At 26.5% G+C, this 19,099-nt stretch overlaps 5 protein-coding genes across 5 annotated transcripts; 3 read left to right on the top strand and 2 right to left on the bottom strand.

The window, feature by feature from the left end:
• Positions 1–211: 211 nt before the first annotated feature.
• Positions 212–2,212, top strand: Phum_PHUM248850 (protein anon-37Cs, putative; the record flags this gene model as incomplete). The annotated part of the gene is made up of 3 exons (XM_002426295.1): positions 212–222; positions 448–672; positions 892–2,212. The coding sequence occupies 3 exons, from the start codon at positions 212–214 to the stop codon at positions 2,210–2,212; spliced, it is 1,557 nt and encodes a 518-aa protein (XP_002426340.1).
• A 1,166-nt stretch (positions 2,213–3,378) lies between these two features.
• Phum_PHUM248840 (Aromatic-L-amino-acid decarboxylase, putative) lies at positions 3,379–5,319 on the bottom strand (the record flags this gene model as incomplete). The annotated part of the gene is made up of 7 exons (XM_002426294.1): positions 3,379–3,573; positions 3,661–3,861; positions 3,937–4,027; positions 4,122–4,500; positions 4,583–4,835; positions 4,930–5,164; positions 5,240–5,319. 7 exons carry the CDS (start codon positions 5,317–5,319, stop codon positions 3,379–3,381), a joined length of 1,434 nt encoding a protein of 477 aa, XP_002426339.1.
• Positions 5,320–8,153: 2,834 nt separating this feature from the next.
• Positions 8,154–8,846, top strand: Phum_PHUM248830 (uncharacterized protein; the record flags this gene model as incomplete). The annotated part of the gene is made up of 3 exons (XM_002426293.1): positions 8,154–8,210; positions 8,304–8,506; positions 8,738–8,846. The coding sequence occupies 3 exons, from the start codon at positions 8,154–8,156 to the stop codon at positions 8,844–8,846; spliced, it is 369 nt and encodes a 122-aa protein (XP_002426338.1).
• A 959-nt stretch (positions 8,847–9,805) lies between these two features.
• Phum_PHUM248820 (peptidyl-tRNA hydrolase 2, putative) lies at positions 9,806–10,376 on the top strand (the record flags this gene model as incomplete). Its single annotated transcript, XM_002426292.1, has 3 exons — positions 9,806–9,845; positions 9,870–10,039; positions 10,194–10,376. 3 exons carry the CDS (start codon positions 9,806–9,808, stop codon positions 10,374–10,376), a joined length of 393 nt encoding a protein of 130 aa, XP_002426337.1.
• An 889-nt stretch (positions 10,377–11,265) lies between these two features.
• Positions 11,266–15,414, bottom strand: Phum_PHUM248810 (uncharacterized protein; the record flags this gene model as incomplete). The annotated part of the gene is made up of 5 exons (XM_002426291.1): positions 11,266–11,342; positions 11,435–11,650; positions 11,727–12,182; positions 12,277–15,211; positions 15,394–15,414. The coding sequence occupies 5 exons, from the start codon at positions 15,412–15,414 to the stop codon at positions 11,266–11,268; spliced, it is 3,705 nt and encodes a 1,234-aa protein (XP_002426336.1).
• Between the last annotated feature and the right edge of the window lie 3,685 nt (positions 15,415–19,099).

The raw sequence follows: 19,099 nt of genomic DNA, 5'->3' as shown, positions 1-19,099 counted from the left end.
CTTTTTTCGTGTAAATAAAAACAAATGAACGTCATAATAATAATTTCAAAAGGGGAAAAAAAAAAAAAAACAATAAACTTATTATTATTATTATTATTTGGTTAAAATTATATAAAATTTAATGGAGTAAAATTTTTTATCACGTTAAAAAAAATTTTTTTTTTTTTTTTTTTTTTTCCTATAGTAATTAATCGTGTCAAAATTATTCGTTATGTTGGTGAGGTTTAATAGGAAACCTTCTTGTTTTCTTTTAAAAAAAGCAGCGAGGTAACATTTTTTACTAATATTATCAAATAATTTTTGTTTATGTTTTTGTTATGAACAAAAAAAAAAAAAGAAAAAAAATTTGAAATAAAAGCGTTTTAATATTATTATTATCTTTTCCTCCTCCTTCTCTTCCTCCAGTCGCAAATCTTAAAGAAAATTAATAAAATTTTAATGTTTCAGGCATGTGTGCTCAAGTTGTTGTTTTAGCGCAAAAGAATGTCCCAAATGTCCTGCAACAAACGCTAAATTTGTTGATGTTTGTAAACTTGATAAATGTATGGTTAATCCATGTAAACCAGAGCCGACGGTTGTTATTGTTGGTGGAGGAATTGCTGGTCTTTCTGCTGCTCAAAGATTAGTTCATTGCGGTATAAGAAATTTTACCGTCCTCGAGGCAACCGACAGGTATAATAAATAAATAACTTTTTTTTTTTTTCTGATGACGTGTACATATATCGACCACCTTGGGGTCATTTGTAGACCTCAAAAATTTTTGTCCTTGTTTCACTTTGGTTGACATTACTATTTCACTTTTTCCTTTTTAATTTCACCTTAAATTCTTAACGCCCTCTCCCCTCATTTTTATTTCGTTTGAGGAAATTTTTTCATTATTTTTTATTTTAGACCGGGTGGTAGGATTCATTCCTGTTGGATGGGAGATGTCGTTGCAGAAATGGGAGCTCAATATATTAACGGTGGTTGCATTGCAAATCCAATTTTTACATTGGCCGCACAGGAGGGTCTTTTATCAAATCCTCTTCCTCGACCCGACGAAAGAGGACTTTTTTGCACCAGCGATGGACGAGCAATTGATTTCCCAGTCAGCGTGACAGCTTTACACACATTTAAAAAGATCGAACAACAAGCGGCAGCGCTGTTCAGCATGGGTTGCGGTCGATCTCATGGAAATTTATTAAATTTTTTGGGTATCAGAATACAGCAAGAGTTGCACAACTTTCCAGAAGAACAACGTTACGATGCGGCAAGAGTCATGTACGGTTTAACAAACATATTGAGAACAAAATGCGGCGACGATTTGTCTCTGATAAGCGCGGATCAATTTGGTAGTTACATTGAAATCCCCGGAGGAGATGTGAGAGTTCCTTTGGGATACGTAGGAGTTTTGGCTCCCCTTTTACGTGATCTTCCAGAATGCAGCGTCCGTTATTGCAAACCGGTTCAAAGTATACTTTGGGGTACGATCGGCTCCAGTTGCGGTCCTCGTGCCGTCGTTAAATGTTGCGACGGTGAAGAATTTCAAGCAGATTACGTCATAGTAACCGTTTCTTTGGGAGTTTTAAAAGCTAAACACGATAAATTATTTTGTCCAGCTTTGCCTTGCGAAAAAGTTGAAGCCATCAGAAAACTTGGATTTGGCGTAGTTAATAAAATATTTTTAGAATATACGAGACCGTTTTGGGTGTGGAGAGAAGGGGGTATCAAATTGGCATGGTCAGCCGACGAACTGGCATCAAGAGACGATTGGGTGAAAGGCCTTTGTTACGTCGAAGAACTTGCCGGAAGTCAACACGTATTATGCGCTTGGGTTGCAGGAAGAGAAGCCTCGACTATGGAATTATGTTCGGAAGAAGAAGTCGCCGAAGCCATAACTCGAGTTTTGAGACAATTCACTGGCGATCCTTGTCTACCATATCCCGCCAACGTGTTAAGATCAAAATGGACGGCAGATTGTAACTTTTGCGGTTCGTACAGTTACATGGGATTAGAATCAAACGTCGGTCAACAATGTGATTTAGGATCACCCGTACCTGGATCCTGCGAACCCATTGCACCTATTTTATTATTCGCCGGTGAAGCAACTGTACCTGGTCATTATTCAACCGTTCACGGTGCTCGATTGAGTGGAATTCGTGAAGCTGAAAGAATAATACAACTAACCAAAAGATTTGGTGGACCACCCCTTCCTCCAGAGAGTATGTCCTAAGAATGTTTATGTGTTTTATCTGACAAACCTCGAACGAAACAAAGAAAAAAACCAACAAAACCATTTATTTAAATTTAATTAACTTCAAGTTAAATATATATTTATGACAAGAATTTTTTGTATTGTGTATCGAGTCAAAATTTTCAAAAATAATAATGATAATGATAATAATAATAATAATAATAATAATTATAACAATTTGTGGAAAAGAAAAATTTTAAGGAAATATAAATTAACTTTTTTTTTTTGTTATTATTATTATGCGTAATATTATATATGATATTATAATATAAATAAATATTTAAATATATATAATCACAACAATTATTAAATTCACATTAATAATAATAATAATAATAATAAATGAAATAAAAAATAATTTATTTATTTATATAAATTTTTGGTTATTAAGCACCATTTTTTTATTTATTTATTTATTTAGCACCATTTTCATTTTTATTATTTATTTTATGTAAATACATCAATAATAATAATAATAATATATATAATTAGCACCATGAGATTTTTTTTTTTTTTTTTAGACAACTCTAACTAAATTTAATAATAAATTGTAAAAGTTTTTAAAAAAATTTTTCCTTCTTTTTTTTTTTTTGTTATTGATAATTTTGTCTCTTATTAACAAATTTAATTAACGAATTTAATATTTTTAACAGGAAGTAAATAAGAAATTAAAATTTTATTATTTGAAGGTTAACGAGTGAATAATAATAATAATAAAAAAACTTCGAATCGTAACGAATGGTTAACATTAAAAATAAAATTTTTATCAATTTAATTTTTTTAACCGTTCACTTTTTACCTTGGCCTCATCTATTTTTTTTTTTTTTACAAAAAATTTCGTCAATATTATTATTATTATTATGTAAGTTATTTAACAATCAATCATTCGTTACGAAAAAAAACAATATATTGTCACGAATTATTATTATTATTATTTATTGTCTATTAAATAAATTTTAAATTTTTAATTGTATTTGGTCCACCATTTTGTTTTCCTTTTGAGCTTTTAAATGTGATTAAAACCATTTAATTATCATTATTAATTATTATTTATTTATATATATATGCAATAATTTCGATATTAAAAGCCTCACAATAATTTAAAATAAATTAATAATAAAATTATTTTATTTTTTTATTTTTTTTTAATTTTCTTTTAATATTTCCGTTGCTAAATTTTTAATTTCTTCCCACGACAATAAAATATCCGACGATTGAGTAAATCTCGAACAAATGGCCAATCTTAGAAAATAATTTCCTTTTATTTTAGATGGTACCAAATGTATTTTACCATTTGAATTTATTTTCTCGTGAAGTTTTTCATTTATTTCGTTCGGTCCCTGTAATTTTTTTTAAAATTTGCACTCGTTAAAAAATGTTTAACAAATCGAAATAAACTAAATTTAAAAAAATTAAAAATTATTTACTTTTAATCTGAAACAAACCAATCCCATCGTGACTTCGCCAATTATTTCAAATCTCGAATCATTTTTAACGTAATTTTCAAATTCGTGTGCCAAAGAAATTTGTTTCCTGATGTGTTTTTGTAAATTTTCAACACCGTAAAGTCTTAGAACGAACCAAAGTTTTAATGAACGAAAACGTCTCCCCAATGGAATTTGCCAATGCTGTAAACTCAAATTTATTTATTTGTTTTCTTTAAATTTAAAAAAAAAAATTTTTTTTTTTTATTTAATACGCACGCGATAATCGGGAGCGACATTTTGTTGACTGTGTTGAAGATAAACAGGATCCAATTTAAATGCATTCACGATATTATCTGGATTTTTTAACCTGAATAAAATACACAAAAAAAATGGACGTTAATCGATCGGAAAAGGTTTGTGGATGATGATAGTGATAATGATAATGATAGTGTAAAACTTGCCACATGGCCGAACAATCAAAATTAACCAACATCCATTTATGCGGATTGAAATTAAATGATTCCGCATATTCTACTCCTTCGTTATAATGCCTGAATTCTGGACAAATAAAAGATGAACCTGCGTAAGCGGCATCGACGTGAAGCCAAACATTTTCGTCTTTGCAAACGGGTCCGATTTCTTTCAAAAGGTCAAACGAACACACGGATGTCGTACCTAACGTGGCAACCACGTAAAATGGTATTAAACCTTTTTCTAAATCTTCTCTTATGGCTTTTTTGAGCGTGTCTCCGGTCACGCGAAATTTATCATCCGTAGGCAATTGATGACATTTTACTCCTCCGATTAAAAAAGCTCTTTCCACCGAACTGTGAGCTTGTTCTGAACAAAATTTTTAATTTCAGGTACGGAAAATCATGCTCGCGGAAAGTAGAAAAAGTAGTGATAAAAAAAATTTACTTACCGGAAGCATATCCGACGAGTTTAGGAACGATCGTACCTTCCGTCCATCCAGGATTTTTATTTTTCAACGTGTGTATTGTTTTAGCTTTGGCAGCTAAAAGACCGACGAGGGTGGCTTCGCTCGCCGTACCCTGAATGACTCCACCACCTTGACCTCCCGGAGTACTCGATAAGAATTCTTTTGGTAAACCCAACATTTTACCCAACCAGTCCAACATGACAACTTCTAATTCGGTGCACGCAGGACTGGACATCTGAAAATACCAAAAAAAAAAAAAAAAAAAAATTAGAAAACAAATCAATCAACAAGAGGTATCACAAAATTCAGTCGATGATAATAATAATTACCCATGTGAATCCTATGCAGGATATTCCAGCGCTTAAAATATCAGCAACGATTGCTGGATAAGAATTAGCCGTTGGAAAATACGCGTGAAATTTTGGAGAATGCCAATGAGTGACACCCGGCATTATGACTCTTTCTATATCCTGCATGACATCTTGCCATGATTCCGGTTTCAACGGCGGTTCTGTTGGTATCAATGGTTTTATGTAACCCGGTTCCACAGTTGGTAAAACTTGCCTAAAAAAAAAAAAAAAAAAAAAAAAAAAAATTTAAGAAAAAAAACAGAAAAAAAAAAAAAATTATATTTCTCACCTGTCTCGAATGTTTTCAAGGTAATCCCCGACATAATCAATCATTTCTTTAGCAAATTCTTTAAATTCTTTAACTTCCATTATTATTATTATTTATTTACCTGTGCAAATAATTAAAATAAAATTATTTTATATTTAATATTAATATAAACAATAAAACTTCCATTTAAATTTTTAAAAAAAAAAAAAAATCTATAATAATAATAATAATAATAGTAAAAACCCATCGCGTTAAAATCTCACCTTTGGTAAACCATTATTATTATTACTATTATTATTACTATTATTATTATTATTATTACTATTCTTTTCCACTTGTTATATAAAATATCAGTTAATAAAAAAAAAAAAAAAAAAAAAAAAAGGCGGAAACTTGACTGCGCAAAATCACGTGTAAATTATTTTTTCTCATCGAGTCGTTAGACAAGAGAAAAAAAAAAATTTATTTTATTTAGAAATCTTCAGGTTTCTCTTGCTTAACAATTACTACGAAATATTTTTTTTACATTATCTCGATTTCTCTCTCTTTTAATTAACTCATACTTTTTGTTAACCGAAACATCCGGAAAAGGTAATAATAATAATAATAATAATAATAATAACACCCCCACAATTTATTTATTAATAATAATTAATTCTCTGTATGCAAGTAACGGTCATCATTTAAATAACAATTAAAAAAAAAAAGTATTTGATAGCATTAATAATCGTAGAATAACTTATTATTATTATTATTAAACATTTATGTATACATAAAAAAAAAAAAATATTATATTTATCGAAATAATAATAATAATAATAATAATAATTTTCGACATTCGCGTAATGACCGTGACCAAATTTCCTTTCGGCCTTGCATAAGGTTTAACGCATTATTATTTTGTAATAATAATAATAAACTGTCACTTTATGTTTAAGCCCCCTTTTACGCCATTCTTTATTATTATTATTATTATTATTATTATTATTACGTAATTTAAAACGATACTATAAAAAAAAAAAAAAAAAAAAAAAACTTTTTCCTTTTCCTTTTATTTTTCCTCCCGGAAATGTAGAAAAAATCATTTCCTGTTAATATGTGTAAAAGAAAATTTCCCTTTTAACTAAATAAATAAAAAAAAGGAAAAGTAAAAAAAAACCTTGAAAAATAATAATAATAATAATAATAATAATAATAATAATAATAATAATAATAATAATAATAATAATAATAATAATAATGATTTCTTATGTAAGGCCTGGCTGACTGGCGAGTTGACAGAAAACCTTTAATTGTTGTCAAAAAATATTCACGAACATGGTCAAGTCATTTATTATATCGATTTTTTTTTTTTTTTTTTATTACTTTTACTAATAAATTTTAACCTACATAGAAAAACAAATCAAGGGCAATTATTATTATTATTATTATTATTATTATTATTATTTCTCCAGGTTTAAAAATTTTAAAATTTTACTTTTAAAATTGACAAAATTTAATTTATAAATAAAATTTGGCGTTTGTTTGTTTGTGAGTGACGTTATTATCCAAAAATTATTCTTATTCTACACAAATAATTAATAATTTATTATATTATTAAAATCAATTAATTTATTAACAATTAAATTAATAACTTTTTAATAGTTGATGACATTTAAATTGTGGGGGGAAAAAAAAAACTTACGAAAGCTAAACATTGAATAAAAATAAAAATTTTCTATTTTTAATTTATATATAAATGGCGGTAAATTTTTGTTTAAAAAGTTTTTTAACGTTAAAAAATTATTTCCGACGATATAAATACATAAATAAATAACTTACTTATTAATTAATAAAATACTGGAGAAAAAATTAATTTATATAATAATAATAATAATAAATAGAAAATAAAAAATAAAAAAACTCACTTAAATAAAACTTGATGTTGACTGATCGTTAACTCAACGACGAATGAGACTCGTTTTCACATTTTATATATATACTGTATCATTTCAACTTGGTTTGTTTTGTAACAATTTTTTTTTTTTTTTTTTTTCCCTTCAGAAAAAGAAAATCATTTATCTTTTCTTTTTTCTTTTCTTTTTCCTTCCCCCCCCCCGCCTTCCATTTTTGATTTTTCACACCTGCATAAAGGAAAATTATTAAATTTCTTATATGATTCAATAGGATTCATGATTCTTTTTCTTTCTTTTTTTTTTTTTTTTTTTGATAAAATTTATATTTCTGAACAAGAGGTAATTAATTAAAAATAAACTACACAAATATATAGAAAACAAGATGAATGAAATATAAAAAATATAAAAATCTGGGGAGATGAATGTGATGTTACCTTGGTAACAAGAAAATTAAATTCGAGTGAAATCACCTTGATTTGATCTCGAAGCAGTCGCAAAAGAAATCAAAATCATAGATCGATATCAAAAAGTGTAATATTTTAAAAAATTTTACCTGAAATTAAAAAAAAAAAAGAATTTTACTTAACCTGAATCATTAACTGTAATTCCGCCATTAAAATTTTCAAATGACCAGTCACCGCCTTTTATTAAAACAATAATTATATACAATATTATGAAACGGTAAAAATTCCACTTTCGAATGTATATATGTAAATCTAAATTATCAAGTGTGTTGTTAATACGTATTTTTTATTCAAAATTACATCAATGCAAAATGAAAAAAATATATTATGGCTTTATCCAAATTTGATATTCGAACAAAACAAAAGAAAAAAATTTCGTAATAATTTATATCACGTGTCCTGTTATCCCTGCACCTTTAATCAACCCCCTCCTGCACTATATACATTTTATGTGAGCTTATTCAAAATTTTCTCAATTTTTTTTTTTTACATCCTTTTAAAATTTATTTTTAATAAAAAATTTTCATTTTTAAGGCCATTTCATCCCTAATAGTCATTATTTTAGTCAGTATATTAATGTGGATCCCTTTAGTTGATTTTGTTGCAGAATTTAATACTATTACATCAAACTCAGTATGTTTATTTATTTGTCAATGATTATTGATTCATTTTGTTTGGTTTTTGAAATTTATTATGATTTATTTATTTTTTTAATATTTTCTATAGTTAGTATTCATGAACAAAACATTGTTTGGAGGCAACTGGAGCGGATTAAATCAATTAGGAGAAGTTATTAATTCGCAATTTGGTTTATTAACACTATCAATTACTTCTGTCGTTTATTTCTTTTATTTGGCATCTGAAAATATTTTAATATTTACAGGTTGCTACATAAACAATTTACCAAATAATAGATGTTTGTATAACTTGTAAGTTGACAATATTTTTTTTTTTAATTTAAATGATGTACACTTTTTAAAAATTTATTCGTCATTTTCAAAAATTTATTGCGAAATATATATTTTCTCCAACTGGAATCGTTTAATGTTATGTAAATATTCAAAAAAATTTTCATTCGTTTTACAAAAAACTTCACAATAATAAAGTTTGTTTTTTATCCCTTTTTTCTTACAAGTAATTATTATTTTTTCAATTTTCAGAAAAGTTTGGGCATTAAGCCTGATTGAATGCCTTCTAAACTGTTTTGGCAGAAGGAAAACATTTACTTGCAAATATGGTGAAAATGTTGAAAAAGTCAATTTGAAATAATCATTTACTAATATAAAATATATATATATATATACATAAAATTTTTTTAAAAAATTATTTCTAAATAAAATATAAAATTAAAATGAATTAAAAATTTGATAAAGATATTTCAAACTACTTTTTTTTTTTTTTTTACACCTTTGAAACAATCACAAACGATAAATAAAACATTGATTTGTTTAATATGCTCAGATTTGTTTCAGTAATATTTTAAATAATCTAAAATAAATTATTCACTTTTATTAAAAAGTTATGTAAATAGATAATTTATAATTACTTAAAGTAAATAAAAAACCTGTAATTTGAATATTTTTTTCTAAAATTTTTAAAAATTGTTTTTTAACCTTATCTTATTAAAATAATAATGTCATTGACGATAATAATTAAAGTTATATAAATTTTGAAAAATATAAATGTAAATTTGCAATTAATTTATTACTTTTCCCCCCTAAAACATAAACATTGCGCCGCTATCCTTTAATATTATAAATTTTCTTTATTATTAAATATAAAGAAAAATTTTTATAAAACCAAATTTTAAACTTTATTTTATTCTTATTTTGCAACTACGTAAAACTTAAAGAAAACAAATTAAATTTATCTCTATAAGCGATAGTACAAACATTTTTCTTTTTTTTTTCAAAGTAAACTCATTTATTATTAGTTTAAAAAAATAAAAAATAAACATTGCCTTATAACCTTACAACAAGTGCTCGTTAACTTGACATTGTGTAAACATAAATTCCACCGCCTTTTTCAAATTTATAAATGGTCGTTCCGCACGTTAAAAATTAATTATCTTAAAATTAATATAAATATTTTACACTTTTATCTAAACAATAATGACAGAATATTTAGTAAATAATGCTTTAGTGTTTGCGGGAGGGTTAGTTTGTGGTAGTTTTTTATTAAATTTCTGGAATAAGTTTACCCATTTTAAATCAATAAAAGAAAAAACAATGATGTCCTTAGGGGAAAAAAGGTCTGATATAAGTGATAGTATAATATATGACAATAATTTAGGTGAAAATAAATTAGTGTTAGTTGTTAGAAATGATTTAAAAATGGGTAAAGGAAAAGTGGCTGCTCAGTGCAGTCACGCAGCCGTAATGGCTTATGAATCTTCTCGGGAAAAGGCGCCAAAAATATTCAACAATTGGAGAAATTCGGGTCAGCCCAAAATTGTTGTTAAGGTAGTTTGTTTCAATTAAAACTTATTCCCATATGCTAGTTGCAAAAAAAATAATTATAAAATTTACAATAGTTTTAAAATATTGCAACACACAATAATTGTTTTAAGAAACATTTAATTCAATTTTATTAACATTATTTTAAATATTTTATTAGATTGAAAGTGAAAAAGAAATGATGGATTTAGCAGAAACAGCTCGTGATAATCGACTGATTGTTTCTGTTGTTAGAGATGCTGGAAGAACTCAAGTAGCTTCAGGTACGAGAACTGTTTTAGCTGTAGGCCCAGGTCCTGTACGTACTATTGATTCAGTAACTGGTCACTTAAAATTATATTGATGCAAAAAAAAATAAAATTTTCCCATATATATATATAAAATATTAATTATGTCACCAAAAATTTGAGACTATATAATTTTGTAATTTGATTTCTATGAAAAAGTTATATATGTATACTTCAAAATCAAATTCTATCAAGATACTTATTATGTAATTAAATACATAGTCATTAAAAATTGGCATCTTTTTTTTTTTTCTCTCTCGAAAGTAAACAAAATAAAAAGCAGAAGATTATTATTAATTTACATACAAAATAAAAACAGTATGGGGTGAGTACTTATTTTTAATTGAATTTATAAAAATTTGATGATTATTACGATAAAAAAAAAAATACAATTTTAATGCATTCAAAATTATTTATTAAAAAATATTTTAACTTAAATAATGTTTATTATTAATTTATCTAAATTAGGCCTGATAAGTTTTTAAAAATGTGCTATTTATATATATAGCGAAAAAAAAAAAATTAAAAACAATCGATGATTATATATACAATTGGCCTCTTTTTTTTTTTTTTTTTTTTTTCAAAAATATTTTATTTCTGAAATTTAAATATTTATTATACTCCTAACATATTTAATACTTTTTTTTAAAAACCCATCCTTGATATTTTTAAAAATTTGATTCAAATATAAAATATTTTTTTTGTTTGTGGCACACTAAACAATAAATTTTTTTTTTTTTTTTTCTTGTAATCAACCAGTTGTTATTAAATTGATATGGATCGAGTATTATCAGCTGCACACCTTAAGTAAAAAAAAAAAAAAATTATAAATGGTTAGTCTATTAAAAAGGAATTTTAATTTTTTTTATTTAAATACCTACAATGATAAAGGAGAAGAAATTATCAAAAAAAAAAAAAAAAAAAAAATTAACTAAAATAAAATGGCTATAGAAGTGTTTCCACAGCGTGAATGACTCCATTTGTTGCTGGAATATTTCCTGTTGTGATCTGAGCCGAATTTGCTTTTATTTTACCTTGACAAAAACAAAAATTTTTTTAATTAATCAAAATTTATTTTCATTTGTGTTAATAATAATAATAGTATGTTACATACCTATTTCTTTCTTAATGACTACTTTTTGTCCAGGTTCCATAGAATCCATTACTTGATAATAATTCATTCCGGCTGTGTACAAAGTACCTGGTACTATATGTCTAAGAGCTATTGTTTTTGCAGCTTCCTGATTGGTTAATAATTTGTCCAATTCTGAATCCGTTAAAACTGAAAATGCTTTATCGGTAGGAGCGAAAACGGTATAAGTTTTCACACCTGGGAACAAAAATTTATATTATTAAGTATAATAGAAATATTAGAATCAAAAGTTTTAAAAGGAAAAGAAATTGACCTGTTAGTAAATCAGAAAGTCCAGAATGTTCTAATGCCTTTATAAATTTTGTAAATCTTTTTTCTCTATCACTTTTTAATGTTTGAAAAATGTCACCGATGGGAAGTGGAAATAAAACTTTATCGATTGTATGAGCCAATCCTTGTGGCACAACTATATTTTGACTTTCGCTCATTATTTTTGCTCCATTAACGGTAACTATATTATTTTCCTTGGATTGTTTTTTATCGGTAAAATATGTGTTTACACGAAGTTGAGTTCCGGCTAAACTAACGCCGGTCATTTCATCTTGAAGATCTTCAACCCTAAACGATCCGGGAACAACGTGATGTAAAAGCAAACCGCTTAAAAGTCTAGGATTTTCACGAAATTTTTCTTCTGCTTTATCTGGGCCTCCTAATTGTGTTTCTAATTTTTTAAATGCTTTATCCGTTGGTACGAATATTGTGTAAGGACCTAAAAAAAATATTTGTTTACAATTTATTTAAAAAAAAAAAATAAAAGTGGTAAGTTTTTAATAACCGTTACTCGTTATTTATGTATATTGTACCTGTTTCGTTAAGAATCGTATCCAAACCAGATTGTTCGAGAAATTTGGCCATTTCGTTCAAACCATTTACTTTAAGTACTTCATTAAGTGGTCGAACGGCATTTATATTTGATTCTTCGGCTACCACATCCTGAGGTATTCTAAGTTTTTGTCCTCTGTATTCCGTAGATCTGTGACTTAATATTTCTGAATTACTATAGTCGGAAAATTCTGATTGAGAGTCTAAAAGAGATCCTGTTTGCGATAGTCTTGCCGTTTCTGGACTTTGTATTCTCGAAGAAATTGTTGGTTTTATTCTTCGGGATCCAAATGTTGGAGTGAAAGTGTCTAAACTAGGTACGGTTGGAGTAAAACGCGTTCTAAATTTTTCTTGAGTTTTAACGGTTGTTGATCTGACGTAATTTAAGTTGGGTGAAAAGGTAGTAGGAGGTTGAGGAGTGGTTTCGTAATAGGATGGTGTAAATTTCGAAGTCACATCTGCAGAATAAAGTGATGGACCGTTGAAAGTAAATTCAGTTGTGGGTCTTTGATTAGATAAATATTCTTTTTCGACGTAATTGGGAGACAAGGATGGAAGGTTTTGAATAGACCTGGAATTAACGGTTGCCGTCGGAGATGCCAAAAGTTTTTCCGTTGACGAACCATAAACATCACTTATTTCTTTTGATTTTAAAGATGGCGGAAGTTTTAGAGAACCATTTTTAATTTTTTTAATTAACGAATCAACTTCATTACCATCAGCATCTTGATTACCATTTCCTTTAACTCCTTGAATTTTAACCGAACCATCTTCTTGTTCCTCTAAGAAAACAAATGTAACTTTTTTCCCACCCGTGAAATCATTAACTTTTTCCACTTGACCATCTCCCTTATGTTTGATTAATTCAAAATTAGCTCCAGGAGGTATGACTTCTTTGGTCAATTCTTCGAATAAAAGTTTTGGAGGTTTAGCCGTAGTCGTTGGTTCTCTAACCGCATTCTTAGTACCAATTGGAATTTTATCCATTATTCCATCTTTGGAAAATTGTACAATTTCTAATTTTTGTCCATTTGCTATAAACAATTTAGAAGAATCATTTCCTAAATTATGATCTCCTGATAAATCAAACTGTTTGAGTAAATCATCTTTATGAACCAATTTTATGTCGTATTGTTTTTTAATATGTTCCGGTAAATCGGGAAGAGGTGGTAATTCTGGAGCAACTGTTGGTTTAACTTTGCTTTCGCTTAACAATCCGCCGCTGTTTAAAAGTTGAACGCTATAATTGTATTTTTGAAATTGTTCAGACACTTTTGATAATTGAGCTTCTTGTGAATTTGTTTGAGCTTCGTTATCTTTTCCAACTATTTCCAAATTATGACTTTGTAAAAGTTTATGAATTTGTTCGTTTATAAGTTCTTCTTGTGTTTTTTCTTTTTTATTCTGTTCTTTACCTCCTTCTTTCGAACTCTTTATTTCTTGATATTCTTTTTGACGTGTGTCTTTTATATACAATTGCGGTGGTAAACCATCTCCGGATATTTTATGATCGTTTAAATTAATCGTTATTTCTTTCACGACGGGTTTAGGTTTCGTATAAGCTGGTGCTGTCGTGAAAGTTTCTTTACTCGGAGAAGATGTCGGAATGATATTTGTAAGTGGTGTGCTCAAGTATTTTTCGTTAAGGGCAAGATGTAAATGATTTTGTGCTTTTTCAAAAGCCAATTTTCTACCTGTTAAATCGGGTAAAGTCGAACTGAAAGGAGGAACAACCGATGGCGGTTGAGATTTTAATATTTGTTGTTGAGATGATAAAAGTCGAGGTTGTTCCGTTACTTGTTGTTCAAAATTTGATGGCACCGACGGGTAATTAAATTGTCCTAATTGTTGATTGTTATTATTATTATTATTATTATTTTGATACAATTGTTGGTTTCCTAACAAATTGGTTCTTTGAAAAGTTTGCTGAGTTGGATCAGTTGGAAATCTAAAATTTGTTGGTAAAACTGGTGGTTCCACATTAGTTTTTTGCTGTTGTTGTATTAAATTGGTATTTGTTTTAAATTCCGAATTTGTTCTGATTTGTGAATTGAGAAGAGGAGAAATATGATGAGGTTGAGAATTCAAATTAAAATTAACATTATTCGTTAAAACTTGTTTGTTTGAAAATGTGTTTGTCGATAATAATTCATTCGATTGTTGAGTTGTTCTTAAATTTGATGATTGAATCGTGTTAAAAGGTTGTTGAGGTAAAGAATTCGAAGTGGGAGGATTAAAAGTCGGTACAGGTTTAGAATAGGTATTAGGATTTTGATAAAATGTTTGTTGAACTTTTTGACCAGTGTTGTACTGACTCGTTTGTTGTTGTTGTTGAACATTTACCGATGATAAATGATTAGTTGTTGGCCTAGTGGGTTGAACTTGAGATACTCCTAAACCTCTTCCTTGGATAAATTGATTATTTAATTTCGGTTGAGATGATACAGAATTTGAAAATTGTTTACCCTGATTTGGATTATAATTTTGTGAAGATATTGAAAATTTTAAAGTGTGGGGAGCATTGCTTGGATATGCGTCTTTTATCGATGGATCTTGATTAGAGGAACCGAAAGGAACGTTTGATTTTGTTATAGGGGGCAACGATTTAAAATTTTGATTGACCAAATCCGAATTTTGATTTAAACCAACGTTTTGACGTAATCCGGGAGAATTCAATTGTATATTTTGTTGTAAATTTCTTTGATTGAGCTGTTGCTGTTGCTGCTGTTGTTGTTGTTGTTGAGGTGGTACGAATTGATGAGATTGTTGATTATAAATCGATGGAGAATTAACACCGAAGTGAAATGTTGGCCTCGTCGGGTGAAATCTATGATGAAAATTTCCTAATATATGAGATTGTTGAAGAGGTACCAAATCCGATGAATCACGAAATGCTCTCGGCCCTGGAAACTGAATCTGTAAGTAAAAATAATAAATCTTTCTATTTTTTTTTTTTTTTTTTTATGGGAGGTGGGGGGGGCTTTAACTACAATTAAATTACAATTTAGTACTTTAAACAAAATTATGCTAATTTAACTTATTGACTTAAAATAAAAAATAAAAAAAATACAAACATTTACTATTACTATAATACAAACAACCATAAGTGCATCCATCATTTTTTAAACTTTTTTCTTCATTCATTCATTCATTCGATTTCGAATTTTTTTTTTTTTTCAATAAATAATAATTAAATTTTAAAAAAAAAAAATGATTGAAAGTAAATGATAATAATAATAATTAAAAGTCCGGATTTTGCGATAAAATTAAATTTATTAGGGTCGATTTTAATAAAACGAAGAGGATAATAATTAAATAATTAATTTTTTTTCTAAATTTTTTATTTTTATTAATTAAAATTAATTGATTAATAATTATAAATAAAAAATTTAAAAAAATTAAATTAAATTAATTTAACCGGATAATTATTATTATTTTCTCATATAAATGATGATGAACTTTCCGTTAAATTTTTTTTTTTTTTGGTTACGAGATTTAAAGAAATCATTTTATGGTTATTATTATTATTATTATTATTATTATTCGTCATCATCATCATCAACAGGTTTTTCGCTGTGATTTTTTCTAGAAAAATCCGTTTTCGATATTTAAAAGAAACTCGAATGGATAATAAAAATTTTGATCACAAATCCGGTTTTTTTTTAAATAAAAAATAACTTTTACTTTTTTATTTTTAAATAAAAATAATTAAATTTCCTTTTTTTTGTTTCGAAGAAGTTATTAATAATAATAATAATAATAATAATAAAACATATTATTAAACGGAAATGAATGAATATTTCGACACCCGAGTTTTTTATATTACTTCACACGCGAAAACAAAAATAATAATGATAATATTATTCTATAAAGTAATCCGAAATCGCAAAAAAATAAATAATAATAATAATAATAACAATTTCACAAAATTTTTTTTTTTTTATTAACGTAATAAATGATTTCAAAAAAAAAAAAAAAAAAAAAGGAAAAATTATTATTATTATTATTATTTATTAATTTAATTCGTGGTGTCCGAAGGCACGTCGTACTCACAACGAATTTTTATAACAACAACTTTTTCCCTCATTATTATTATTATTTATATTTATTAAATAAAATTCGTTACAATAAAATCTATTAATTTATTTTATTAAAAAAAAAAGGAACGATACATAATGCAATAACTATAATTTATAGTTTGCGTGAATTAAAAAAAAATAAATAAATAAAACAACAACAATTTTAGATTTTATATAATAATAATCCTTACGAAATTTTTCCTTTTTTTTCATGAAAAACATAGAGTAAAAAAACATAGAGATGGAAAAAAAATCATAGAGATGTCATTAGTACATATTATCTCGTTCATTACTTCCTGTTTTTTTTCTTAGGCATACCAAAAACACATTTTAAACTCGTAACGGTTTTTTTTTTTTTTTTTTTTTAAATTAATTAACGAATGATTAAATATATAATTATTATTATTATTATTATTATTTTCGAGAGTTCGATGACACGAATAAAATAGTTTTTTTTTAAATAACGTAAGAAATAATAATAATAATAATTTTGTAATATTTTTTTTAAGTGGTGAATGGCGGTTGTTTGTTACAAAAAAATAATTAGAACTTTTTGTTTGAAAAAAAAAAAAAAATTGACAGACGTGTGATGAGTGAGTGCGTGTGTGCGTGTGCGTGTGCGTACTATTACAAAACGTAATCAAGTGATAAGATGTTTTTTTTTTTTTTATAAAACAATTTCAAAAAGTAAAAACGCGAGACTACTACTATGGCGGCTGCCGCGGCGGCACTATTATTAACATCAATAAAAAAAAAGAAAATGATGATGATGATAATGATAATGATAACGTACAAAAATATTTTTAACGTGTTTATTAAGTAATAAAATGAAGTAAGGTACGTAAGGTACGAGGAAGAAATTTTACTTTAATTTTTTTTTTTTCTTTTTCCGCTTATTTTTTTTTCTTAAAGTTTGTAAAAAAAAAAAACGTTTAAACATCCATACAAGAAGTCACAGACATAAGTAAATTACGTAACAAGCACGCGCACGCACACACACACACACACCCCATATAATTTTTACTTTTATTACAAAATAAAATTTATTTATTTATTATTATTATTTTTTTTTTTTTTTTTTAACGTTCGCAAACGAAAAATAAATCATTTATAAATTTATTTAAATAAATAAATAAATCGTTTTTAGTTAAAAAATTTCACCAGTAATTAAATTATTTATATACATATATATAGATTTAGAAATCTCTTTTAATAAATTATTATTAACATCTTTTAAATTTATTAATATCGAAATAATAATAATAATAATAATTTATAAATAATAATAATATTTAGAAATTTTAAAAAAGGTAGAAGAAGAAGAAATCAAATCATTACATAATTTTTCATAAATTTTTTTTTTAGAAAAAAAAAAAAAAAAAAAAAACTAGTCAGCTTAGAAAGTTTTTTTTTCTTTTTAAATTTATTATTATTATTATTATTATTATTATTATTATCATTTTGTAAAACCTTACGTGGCACATCCGTTTTCGTATGGTTGTGCTCGCGAATGTAATAAAAAATATGTTTTTATTTATCCTGAGTTAATTAAAATGACCTCTCTCTCTCTCTCTTTCTCTCTCTCTCTCTCTCTTTCTCTCTCGCGAGAGATTACGGGTGGTCCATTTATAATAATAAATTTCTCATTGACAGCAATAATGATGATGATTATGATGTACTACTCAAGAAAATAATGATAATAATATGATGATCCACAATTCTTTGTTCCCTAAGGAATACACAGTGATGCTAACCTATGACGTCACAAAAATTCTCGTCAGACCATGTTATTCAAATGAAAACGAGTTTACATTTCCTGAACTGGACTCCAGTGACACAGTGACGTCACTATGAGTTAACCAGACTAGTGAAAATCACAAAATCTCGTTTTACTACTCAATTTCAAATCGACTTTTCTTTATCATTATTATTATTATTATTTAATTTTCACTTTTATACGATGCTTTCAAATTGTGTGTTTTTCATCTCCGTTTAATTAAAGAAAGTTAATTTTAAATTTATAAAAATAATTGGTTCATTAGTCTTATTATTATTATTATTATTAATCATAATAATTTAATAAATTTATTTTGAATTCATTAATCTCCTCCCCTCCCCCCTCCTTATTATTATTAAATCCCTAATAAAATTTGTTAACTAAACAATTATATATACATAAAATTTTTATTATTTTAATAATGAATATCTCAAACAAAAATCAATAAATAAAATTTTATTATTATTATTATTATTATTATTATTATTAATCCGAATGAAAGTTGTAATTAAAAAAAAAAAAAAAAAATTATTTGTTAGAAAAGAGAGAGAGAGAGAGAGAAAGGTAACCAAAACGATACATAAATAAGTAAGTAAAAAAGTGAAAACTAATTATTTCTACGATTTCCATAGAGTAAATAAATAAATAAATATTATCAATTACACAAAAAAAAGATAAAATTATTGTTTGTTATTACAAAAAAAAAAATTTGAATAATAATAATAATAATAATAAGATCACGTTTGAATGGACCGCAGATTCTATATTGAGATAATCATTTGATTGAGAGGAGGATGCGGGGGGGGGAGGGGGAAACAAATGTAGTAGGGGGGAGGGAGGAGGTGATAAGGGCAGGGAAATTGAGAGGTTGTAAATCACTTTCACCTTTTTTATTTTTTTTTTAAAAGCAAAATTGCCCTTGAGAATACCAAAAAAAAAAAAAAACTT

Source organism: Pediculus humanus, genomic scaffold (assembly GCF_000006295.1).
Source record: "Pediculus humanus corporis 1103172107617 genomic scaffold, whole genome shotgun sequence".
Lineage (NCBI taxonomy): Eukaryota > Metazoa > Arthropoda > Insecta > Psocodea > Pediculidae > Pediculus > Pediculus humanus.
The sequence above is the reverse complement of the archived record's forward strand: the minus strand, read 5'-3'. Positions and strand labels throughout refer to the sequence as shown.